Source organism: Cinclus cinclus, chromosome 3 (assembly GCF_963662255.1).
Source record: "Cinclus cinclus chromosome 3, bCinCin1.1, whole genome shotgun sequence".
Classification (NCBI taxonomy): domain Eukaryota; kingdom Metazoa; phylum Chordata; class Aves; order Passeriformes; family Cinclidae; genus Cinclus; species Cinclus cinclus.
In genome coordinates this window covers 86059964-86072113 of record NC_085048.1, presented here as the reverse complement: position 1 = coordinate 86072113, position 12150 = coordinate 86059964, and the positions used below count along the sequence as shown (strand labels likewise).

The 12150-nt window shown below is 41.9% G+C and overlaps 1 protein-coding gene across 1 annotated transcript in view; it reads left to right on the top strand.

Annotated features, from left to right (window-relative positions):
- The first annotated feature begins 1058 nt into the window (after positions 1 to 1058).
- PRKCE (protein kinase C epsilon) overlaps positions 1059 to 12150 on the top strand; it is a 282588-nt gene continuing 271496 nt past the window's right edge. The window contains exon 1 of the mRNA XM_062489237.1: positions 1059 to 1406. Within this exon, the coding sequence (XP_062345221.1) occupies positions 1059 to 1406 (348 nt within the window). The remainder of the gene's footprint in view (positions 1407 to 12150) is intronic.

Here is a 12150-nt window from a genome sequence, read left to right as displayed (position 1 = left end):
GAAAGCCGCCCGGCGGGTGTGGAGGAGAGGCAAACCCAGCCCGGGCAGCGCGACCCCCGCCGCCGTTCCCGGCTGGCGGCGGCCGCGCTGCTCCCCCAACAGGCAAAACTTTCTACACTCAAACACATCACGCACGGCCGGGGCTGCCGCCGCTCACTCGCCCCACACATACACACACACACACTGACGTCTTTTGCGCATTTCCTGCGCTGGAGCGAGCGGCGGAGCGGCACCGGCAGCGGGCGGGGGCTGCGCGGAGGGAGGCGGCCGGCGGCGGCCGAGGGGAGGCGGCGGGCGGGGGGCGGGCGGGAGGCGGCGGCGGCGGCTCTGCCCATCGCCAGGGCGGCGGCCGCCCAGCCGGAGCCCGCCGAGACCCGCGCGGGCCGCTCCGCTGCCGGCGCCCCCCCATGCGCGGGGGTCGCTCCGCTGGGTCCTCGGCCTTGGCGGCGGCGGAGCAGCAAGCGGCGGCGACGCAGGACGGGCGGCTGCGGGCGGCGGCGCGGATGGAAGGTTCCCGGGTGGATGTTTGCTGAGCACAGGCTGTGCGGTAGGCAGGGCTGGTGGGTCGGCCGGTGTTTCTGATCCGTGTGTGTGCGTGTGTGTGTGCGTGTGTGTGTATTGTTGTGCGGCGCACGGGCAGGACTGGCGTGTGCGGGAACCCGGGATCGCGGCTCTGCTTCCTCTGCGAGGACTGATCCAGGATTATGGTCAGGGTGAAGGGAGAAGGTTCTTGCTTACCCCCTGGATTGATTATGCTCGGGTTTTGATTGCATTCGGGGGTTCCTGCGGCCGCGGCCGCCTCCCCCTCTCTGGCGGCCCCCCTCCCTTGTTTTCCGTTAGAAACACGGGCAAGAAAATAAATGTATTCACTGGGTGTCGCAAGAGCAAAGGCTAAATAATCAAAGGTAACAGCAGCAGCCAGGCGAAGAGACCCGCACCGTACCCTGCTCCCCCACTCCCAGACCCTGCCCTCCTATTTATTGGCGAGACCTCCCTCCTTCTCGGTGCGAGTGCGTTGAGTGAGTGTTTGATCCCGGGAAAAGTGCAGCTATCCAGCCATGGTGGTTTTCAATGGCTTGCTGAAAATCAAGATCTGCGAGGCGGTGAATCTGAAACCCACGGCGTGGTCTCTGAGGCATGCGGTGGGTCCCAGGCCACAGACCTTTTTGCTGGACCCTTACATCGCCCTCAATGTGGACGACTCCAGGATCGGGCAGACCTCGACCAAGCAAAAGACCAACAGTCCTGCTTGGAACGATGAATTTGTCACCGACGTTTGTAATGGCAGGAAGATAGAGATGGCTGTTTTCCATGATGCCCCCATCGGGTACGACGATTTTGTAGCTAACTGCACTATACAGTTTGAGGACTTGCTGCAGAACGGGAGCCGTCACTTCGAGGACTGGGTAAGTGTTCACGCTGTAGATACATACATGTACATAAGATTTTCAGTGGCATGGCTCTGGACGCAACATCTGTCTTGCAGAGCTAGGTTGCCAAGGGCATGTAATACCTCTGAAGGCTTTTCATTATTTCCACACTTTGTTATACTGAGATAGTCGTGGTTACTATATAACTAGTGCATGTGGTCTACAGGTGAGGCAGGAAAGAAAAATATGCTCAATCTAAGTAAGAGGTACGTAGCTACCATGCAAGTTTCTGAAATTATGTGACATAAATACAGATCTAGTTGTCTTACTGAGTCTGAAAAACCTGAAACAAATGCATCCGTGCAAAACATTACCACGGAACGCAGATCCAGCGCTTAGATGAGTTTTATCATTTCAGGGTGAATTACTCTTGGTTAGCCTGGCAATATGAGCCTTAAAAATCCAGACCTGACCTCTGATACGAGACACCTCAGGGTCTTCCTGTCACTTGAGAGCTCACTGCATCAACACTGATGCTCCTCCTTCCTTCCTCCAGATGATCGACGCCTCTATGCGTAGATCTAATGCAATGATTCTTCAAGTGCTCAAGACTGATGAAAGGGTCCTAGTGGAATTTGGGCCCAACTAGAGAAATCCTGTTGTCTGTACACACAACATGTCTTAACAGCTTTCACAGCGTCTTTAAGACCCAGAGGCTAACATGCCTCAGTGGGAGTACAAAAACATTGCTCTGACATCCTCAGGTAGTGTGATTTAACAGGGGGAAGCCAATCAAACAATGAAGATACGGGAAACCTGAATATGCACGTTTCACATTTCTGCAGTTAAACAGTTAAATGGTGGATATCTTTTAAATGAGATGTAAAATGAAACAATAGTAGCTATCATCTCATTTTCTGTATGCCCTGCTCAACCACCCATCTGAAATTATATATGCTCATTTGTTTATGTATTTGTTTGTCATGGTCAAGGATACTAGCCAGTACTTTTTTGGCAAACAGACAAAGAACCCAGGACCAAAGGAAAAATAGCTGGGGTTAATATGTCTGAGTTTTATGTATTCTTTGGGGCTTCTTTGCTTAATGCAGTGATGTAGAGATGGTGAAATGATGAAAGGGCATGAAGTAATTAGACTCTGTTTATGCTGATTAGGAGCTGATGAACTTTGCTGTTAAAACTTTTATGTTTATGACTTCAGAATATTTTTAATTTTTGCTACATATGTGTTGTATTGTGATAATCAGGGTCTAGATTATTTTGATGCTCTATAAAAGCTACACATTAGTAAACTTAAATGGTAAAAGTGGGTGATATAGGAAAAAATAGCTATATCAGGAAAAGGCAAATGCAGCAGTATTGCAGATGTCTTTTACCTGGATTGAATGATAATCAGGTTGGGACTCTCCTGAAATCAAGTGAGGTTTCATCTTTAAGACCAGTGGGATGAGGAAATCTGCACAGATTTTTTGTGAAAGAATATAATAATTTTGTGTGTTCTTTTTGTGCGTGGTACGTGTTGTGAGTTTGCCACCAGATCTGGAAGGACCTTGCAGATTCCAGATCCCAAGTTTGGATTTTGGTGGGACTGGGGTGCATCCTGGCTCTGATGCTTAAGGTGAACTCAAATGTCTGAACACATTCCCTAGATAAGTAGTGGAATTTAACAGGTTGAGGTCCATTGTAAACAGGATCTGTGAGGAACTAGATAGCTGAATCAGATAAACGCTGGCTTTTATTGCATCAGGATTCATTGCTGTCCAGCATTCAGTGGGTGGGAGGAGATGAGGGAGTGACTATGCTTGTAGTCTGTTGATGTGACAGAATCGAGGACATGGCAGTGGATCATAACTGGTCAGCTCAATATAATGCAGCTTCTGAAGCATCATTTACCTTGTTTTGTACTGTAAATCCTCCCATTAGATTGTGTTCAATGCTACATAGACAGCATACACATCTCCCCCATCCCAGTTATAAAGGGGGGTGGAAAGTATTTATAGGATTGTGCTTTACCCTTTTCAAAATCTTCCTATTTACTGAGTATGTCGCTGTAATTGTAATACTGAGTGTGTTTATTGGATTAACAGATAGAGACCTTCAGAGAACTGACTCTTGCAAAATCACACTGGTTTTGGGTCTTTTTTCATTGAGTTACAAGAAGACCTGTGGCCATGACATCTCTGTAGAGTCCATACTGAAGTAAATAGATTTATTGGTATCTTCATCAGTGTCTGGAATCTACATTAAAACCTGAAAAAGGAGTAGTCTGAAAAGTGAATGAGTTTCACACTACAAGGAAAATACACATGGCCTAAGCCAACACTGGGCTAAGATCTGGTATGATACAGTCAGTTTTGTTCTGTTTAATAAGAGGACCAGTTCCTTCATTTCACTCTTGGCATTTAAGGCAGATATTTTTGTAGTACTCTTTCTGAGCTCTGTAACAAGCAAATTAAAACCAGCAATCACAATAATCCATTCTTCCTTACTGCCTGAAATATCAAATAAATGCAGCCTACACACTTGAAACGCACTTGAAGACCATCAAGTCTTTTTATGCAATTTTGAGGGTTTCCCTTTAAGCAGTCCTGAAAGTTGGACTGAGTACCAAGTACTTGCTGAGTGTGGTCAGAGTAATTGCACTGCTGCCCCTCCTTACCTTCAGAATGATGCAACAGTTTTTGCAGGACTGGACTGTCACTATTAAAAAAGGGTTGAGAAAATGTTCACGTGCTGAGAACAGGTCTTGTCAACATATTAGTAGCTTTAATGTTTTTGATCTCATATGGTACTGCATGGGGATTTTTTTAAGGAAATTTCAGAATCTGTTTTATAATATCTGTGCAAGGGTCAAGGTTATGTTTCTAGGTTTCTAGGCTTTTGTCAGAAGTCCAAAATGTTTTGGGGTTTTTATCCCCTAAGAGGAAACTGTTTCTCATTTTAACCAACTCACCAAACTTGAATTTACTTTTGCCATTGTGCAAATCCTTGTATTTTTTTCTCAGATGGGTTTTTTAGGAAAATACTGGATATTTTTCTCACTCTTAGGCCTGTGCTATATACGGATGCCATGGTTACAGTGGAAACACTAATGATAAACAAGTACAAAGCTTGAAATCATGATAATGTCTATTTTATTAATACAAGTCAGATAGATAAACAAAATCCTGGTTCCTTTCATCTACAGAGTGTTCAGCAGTTGCATTTAACCTTATGATACATATACTCCCTGAATCTATATATATCTATATATATATATTTTTTTTAAATTATTCAAAGTTGTGGCATGAAACAGTGATTCACACTTGACTGGATGAAAGCTTTTAAACAAAATACATAGTTTTGTGGGGCTTTGGTAAGATCAATAGAAAATACTTGTTTAGGTTTCTAAAACAGGTGTAGTGACAATTAAAAAGATGGCTGCTTTTCCAGTGGTGCATCAATACAGACATAGCACAGTAAAAGTGTCAGTTTTGCAGATTTTTTGAGTCATGGATACACTGCAGTTTTAAAGAGAGCTTTGGATTTATGGCATTTCAGTCTTTTTGTAAGCGCAGAAAATGTCATACAGAATGGCACCGAGTATTCAAGAGGATTCCAGTGAACTTGAGCTCTGAAAAACAGAAAATACAGAGCAATAAACCACTTGCAATTTCTTATTGAAAAACAAACTAGCAACTTGACAGCTCTGGCTATATATTTTTTTTTTTAATTAGGTAATTCAGGTAATGATAAAGTGTGTTTTTATCTAGTTTTCTTACATGTGGCATATGTAAATGATTCACTTGACTTGGCAATGCAGCTACATTTTAATCAGTGGAATTGAGATCAGGAAGGAAAATTCCAATGATATTTAGCCGTGTGGTTCCACTCCTGCAAATTATCATGATCAATGTTTATGTGTGTGGATGATTGGTAGTATGGGTTCTGAGTTCAAGTCCGCTTTCCAGAGTTGAGGACAGATGAAATCAGCATGATTGGACCTATGCCAAAGACTCCATCTAAGGGTCTTAGCCATTAGCCTGGCTGTACATGAGAAACCCTATTGAGTTGTCCTAAGAAATCCTTTTGCTGGCTGAGTAGCAGAACTCACTAAATCAGTGAGGACATCACAAAAAGAAAAAAAAATTAAAAAGAAAAGCCTCTATTTCCACTGAAAATAATTTACAGCTATATTTAGGTTAATGAAAGAAATTTAATTTTCTGCTGTCTTTAAAAAAACCCCTAATGCTGTCAGGAAAAAAAAACCACATAGATTTCAGTGAGCTTTTCTTTGCTAAAATATCTTCCATGTTATTTTTCTTCTTTCATTGCGGCTTCCTCAGATCTAAATTTAAAACATGATACTTTTTTGAAAGCATCCTTTCATATTTCCATTTTGCCAATGTGAAGTTAGTTGTGCAACTGTGCCACCATTGCATGAAGCAAGTTTATTATGATTTAACCTAATATCTCAGTAGCAAGTGGGTGATGACTTAGAGGAAATGGTGTGGGGAAGAAGTTGCAGTTTATACAGTTAAACACCTAGGTTATCTGAGCTTTGAAAGTCACTTGAAAGGCAGCAGCAGGGGAGGAATTAAAGCTCTTCAGAGTCCTTGGTCCTGTGAGCTGTCCATGGATTTGAGAAATATAACTGTCTCTTTCCAGTGCTTCTAATCTGAATGAAATGGAAAGACTACTTAGGTGCTTTTAGGGTTTTTTCTTCCTTCTTTTAATGACATTTCTGTTGGAATGGGAACTCCTTTCAGTCAGTAGGTGATTTGTTGTAGCTGGCAGACAGAGAATGGAATTGTCATCATTGTAGTGCAGGTCACTCTGTGTGTTCACCTCTGCTTGTGCCGTGCACTGCTGAGGGCTGTCACTGGGCTGGCAGAAAGTGGCTGTAGCATATTTTCATTTTTATTTTCATCTGATGATTGAATTTATTTGTGCTTGTGGTGTTGAAAGGTCTAGGATTTCACTTGCAAAAACTTTAGATCTCATCTAAACTGTGGTTCATGGGCTGCTGAAAAGTTGTTATTGGAATCATATTTGTTGAAATGAAAGGGAAATTGGTGGGGGTCCTGTTTGAGAGGTTTCAGGATGTCAAGGTGGTCATGGAGCAAGGTCTGTCAGGCTTGTGGGGCAATGCTGAGAGAGCTACAGGGGCTCAGCAGGGTTTCACAGGGACTCTTATTATGAGGGCAAGTGACTGTCAAGAGGAGCTGAGAGGTTTTGGACAGAACTTTGTACACATAGGGGTCTTCCTTGCCTTCTCCCACAGTCCATCTCCTGTCCCTTCTCTTTTCCCTCTCTGCTGGGGAATGTGGTACAGTCACACACAGCTCACCCACTGTCTTGTATCAATCCCTTTCTACAGCTGCATAAATCTACTCCTACTCCCTGCTAGAAATGTTCTCTCCTAACAGCTCCTGCTTACCTGCAGTGCTTCCCAGTCTGCTGAAGGGCAATAGAGGGAGAAAATGCTGCCTCTGCTGTTGTTACTGCAGAGAGAGAGAAAGGGCAAAGTGGGGAAAGGAAGAGATGAGGCATGGGTAGAAACCTGGAGGAGGGTAATGAATAGTTGCTGCCGCACCGTGTACTCCAGCCGCCCCTTTGGCAACACAGAAAGCCACACGTGTAGGAGACAGGGATGAGCTGGCATAGGCAAATTGACTGGTTGAAGGCCGTATGGTGATCACTGACCCACTCGGGGACTTTTTTTTCCTGCTTTGCTGAGTGTCTAGCTTTTGAATTCTCACTTCAGATTTGAAAAAAAAAAAATGCTCGGGGCGTGAAAAATGTGTAGTGGAGCATGCATTTCACTTAACACTGAATTATCATAGCTGCAGGTCAGGAGCTGATCCCACCACTGATCTGAATCTCATCCTATTGTTGCTAGTACCAAATACTGATACAAAGTTATGTAGGAGGACTGATTGTAAGAGACTAGAGATGGTGCTGAAGTCAAACTCACCCCTGATAAATTGCAGCTGTGCTTATTACCAAAGAGTGGGAACAGCCTTGCCCCTAATAGGTCACAACTATGTCCAAGGAGGATGGGTGTTACAAAACAGTGGGTTAGCTGGTTGAGAGTGTTGGAGTCTGTTGGTTGTGCTGTGAGGAGGAAGGGTCAGGTGGCTGTGCAAGTGACTGAAAGGGTAAGAAGCCCTATGAGGGACAGACAGGGTTAGGCTGGTCCTGCAGAAGGAAGAGAGAAAAGAGTCAGTGTTGTGTGGAGCTGCCTATGGAAAGAGTACAGAGAAAAGGTATGAGAGTTGATAAGATAATAAGGGGCTGATGCTTAGAACCTGCTTTGGTGTTAGTTGTACCTCTGCTGTCCAAGTTCTACATAGTGAAAATAATTCCGCTCAACTCTGTTGAAAGTGTTTTTTAGAAAAAAGCTATCAGTATCAGAGTCCACTTCATAGGTACTAGTTCAAATCTAGATTCTTAAGAAATGTTCAAGTGGAGTGAAAGCAATTCCTTCTTGTACCAGCTTTAAGACAGTGCATGTCATTATTCTGGCTCAGGTGGTTCTGCAGATGCTGTGCAGTACATCATGGTCCTGACTAAACCACTGATCTCACTGGGTTCACTGGATAGCATACAGGCCAGTTTGAATTCTTCCTTCAATAGGTGCCTGTGCTCCAAAGGGAAACTGAGAATAAATAGCAGTTAACAACATCCTTTACTTGTATTTTTTTTTTTCACTGATTATTCTTCTGCAAGTCTTGTGTATGTAAGTCTGGTTTTTGTTTTCTAGCATCAAACTGATTTTCTGTCTTCCATATCCATAATTCTTTAAATATTGCTAAAATGAGGATTTGATTTTTAACTGTAATTGTAGAACTTGGCAACTAAATGTGATTTGTTTTCACTCTGTACGTAACTTTTATTTAAATGAACTTTTTTGAGGTTTTTCAGATTTTGAAGGCAGACTGGAATACAGTTTCTAAAACATTAGAGACAGGAGCTTTTTGGCTTGGAACTGGCTGGTTAAATTCAATTCTGCTTTACCCAGTACTATCTTAGTACTTTCCCACACCCCAACTATTAGCTTGTAAGAGAAAGACATTTGCAGCTCATGGTAAGAGAGGGTTTGGGAACAATAGAGCATGCACTTAATGGGATATTTGTGGTCTGAGAGGACTGAGAAGAGACTTTTCCTCCATTCACGTGGAAAGGTAGGGCTGGAAGTACTGGATATAGAATATGATCAGAAGTCCAAAGGTAGCTTAGAAAACTGACAGTTTGGGCTGGGGGGGGCTGTGCTAACAAACCTTTTTTTCCACAGCAAGGCCTGAAGAATGGGGTATTTTGTGTGCCCTTTTGAGTTATGCAAATTGTAGAAGTTACAGGGGTTTCAGCCATTTTGGGGGGGTAGTGGTTACTACAGAAGGTTGACAAAAAGTTTTGATTTTGTGTTTCTGAGTACTTTTCTGTTTGGCAGGCAGTCACTGGACAATTTTAAAAGTATATTTAGTAATATTAATATGAAACTGCAACTCTAATGCTAGTAAGCCATTCTAGAGATTGGGTAACTTTCATGGTAGTTACGTACTTTGCACTGTATTTTAGTAAAGAAAATGCAAATGAATATGGTGCAAGAACATCTGCAGAATTCTTATCTGCTCTGATTATTTTTCAGTCAGTAGCTTGAAATGCTAGTAAAGTTGATTTCTGAGTGTCCTCTCACTTGCATTCCTCCAAGAGTTAAAAAATATAAATGATGTTCAAGTATCATTGCTGGGATTTAACAGACATTACAGAAGCCAAGATTTCACGTATTTCTGAATAGCACAGATGAGAAACCTAGAGATATTGGAATGTTCCCACTAAGTAAAACAGGAGTTTTAATGTTTATTTTATTGGAAGCAGTGCTAGGGAAATGCTACACAATTCTAGGAGGTTTTTTTTTTCCCTCTGAACCTCTGTAGGGCTTGAATTGTTGAGGAACAGCAGTGTCAGACCATAGCTCTTAAAATTAAAAAATGGCAGAGTTTGATTCCATGGGAGGCTTGCAGGCATCCATTTCTGCCTTATATCGGCTAACTTGAGCTGATTTGATTGTTCCAGACAATAGAATAATTTTGCTTGTTTCTGGTGTCCTGCTGGGCAATTTCATCACAGGCAGGAACAAAAAAGCATGAATAATGGCTAGATGTTACCAAATAAATTTCATGTCTGTGTTGTTTGAACAGCAAGCCCCTTTGGTATCTCTGTATTTTAAATGAAGAGTAGGGAAACCTAGTACTTAGTGTTTCCAGCTTAGTATCTTTCAGTATTTGAGAGTAAATAAGTAAGTTACAAGCCCCTTATTATGGGGGACTGGGATTTCTTATGCATTTAGAACATTCTGTTCTTTGGTACATTGGCTTTTTAAATATCATTAAAAGATAGATGACTTTGACAATGTTAATATTATAAGTATATTTAGAAAGTGATGTTGTAGCAATGCAGCAGATATAATAGTGGTGGAAACATGAAGGGAAGACTGATGCATCCTCTGCATAGGTGATGAGGAAATGGCTGGAATTGCTTTGCTTTGTTTCGCAGATTAAAAGCCAACAAGACAGTAATGTCCTTCCCTGTTTTCCTTCAGTTTCTTCTTTATCATCTGTCTGTCTTTATGCTGCCAATTCCCCATCTTTCTTTATCTGTTCTGGCTTTAAGATGGTCAAGAAATTATAGGGCAACTTTTTCAATAGTGAATATGATGTTGGTGTTTTCAATGCTAGCAGGCTATGTGAATAAAATGTCCTGCTATAGATCTCTACAGAGATCTATTTCAAGTACAGTTTTCTTGCTGGGACCATATTTACTCATTGCATAAGTCTTTCTGGCATCTGTCAACTTCCCTTTATTTCAAGGTCAGATTGATCCATAACCTTAGAAAATGATGTCTGGGAATGTATTGGAAAAGGAAAAGCTTAAAGTCATTCATGCTGTGTCCACTATGTTTTCTCTCCCACATGGTTCTTTTTAGAGTTACTGAGGAATCTTTTTTTCTTTTCCTCTGAGTTTCATTGCTTTTCATTCCTTGTGACCCCATAATGCCTTGGCACCTCTTGGACATTTGGCCTCTTTGTCCACTTTTCTCATTAATCCACCACTATCACTTTGTCCTCAAGTCCCAGATGTTGTAACCTTTCCTTCATTTTCCATGTTATTGCTTCCCTTATATCCATATTGCTATTATTCCCAGCAGTGCAGCTCCTGCCCCTTTTTTTTGTCACTCTGGTGGACCAGTAAGATGCTCGTGTCAGTAAGACTCAGAAGCCTCCCCAGTCTATGAAGCTCTGTGGCATTTGCCCAGCTGCTGTCATCCAGAGCATGTCCCTGCTGTGCTGCTCAGCAAGGAGCAGGGAGCTGATCATACTCGTGGCTGTTGGAGCAGCTATTTTCAGTCAGAAAGGAGTGATGCACTGAGTTTCCAGTTAGTTATACTACTGAAGTGTTTGAAGGAATAAATGTAATACATAGGTTGAACTTCAGGCAAAATGCTCTGGTTTGAGCAGACTCAGTGGGGTGTTGTAGGAACATGATCTATCCCTGAAAACTGGACTCTCCCAAGCAATGGGAATGCTATTAAAAATTTTAGTTGGTACTGACTTGTGGGATTTTCAGGGACTCCCAGTCACAGAAAATACCTACTTGTTTTAAGTAATTTATTTTTAATTAACATGAAATGGTGGTTTCTGTCTTCAAAAACTTCCAGTCCAAGCACAAGTCAAAAAGGCAGACTGGGGAAGCTAAGAGAAATATTAGGAAAATGCTTACCAGTGTGAAAAGCTGCAATGCTAGTTGGGCAGCAGCCTATCAGCTCAGATTTGCTTGGTGTCCCTAACTCAAAACATCAAGGAGAGAGGCAATAGTGGAAATTTTGCTAGAGATAGTTGGAGTTCCTGATACTTTGCATAATGTGGTGTTTGTCTTGAAGGAGCTGATGTGTTTAGAGGGATAGCCCATATGATCTGGTCCATGGTTACCAAACTTCTAGTTTTTTGTTAGTCTGTACAGCTTCAAGAATGTTTGGTACTGCACAGTTTGAGGGAACTACAAGATTTTTCTGTGTAATTCAATGAAAGCTGGTATTGTATTATTACATTAGAGCCTTTTTCTGTAGTGATAAGTGGGTTAGACCACTAGCAGTACCATAATCAAATTTAGATATGATATATAGGGATAGTAGTATATACTAATGTCACTGGGCTGAGATAAGGTATGTTAAGTTTTATCACACTCCTTTACTGTTCCTGCTAGCAGTTTCTCAGACCTATGCCAAGCCTCTGAAAGGAAGAGGAAAAAGAATTTTATTAACACCTCGTGGCTGTTTATTTGAAGTGTTATCCATTGAATTGGAAGAAAGTAAACAGGCTTTTCACCTAAAAAGAAAAAACCTTGGGCTTCTTTCTGCTGACTGTTAGGCACTACTATATTTATATATTTATAGATATATATATATATATAGAGAGAGAGAGAGAGAGGCACATTATATATACATATAATATCTTTAAAAATAATATTATTTTAGTAGTCATATTTAGGAAGTAACTTTGCATATGCATTTTAATAAAGCTGGGTGAAAGGTTTTAAAATAGAAGTTCAGCTAAACTTACTGTAAACAATTTGAGGAACAGCCCAGACACTATGACCTAGACAAGCTCCTGTAATCTCTTTACATTCTCTTTTCTTGCCAGTCCATGCTCATTCTTGCCTGCTTTGCCCATTAGTTGCAAGAAACCTTGGGTGGGGGATAATGTTACCTTCTAGGATATAA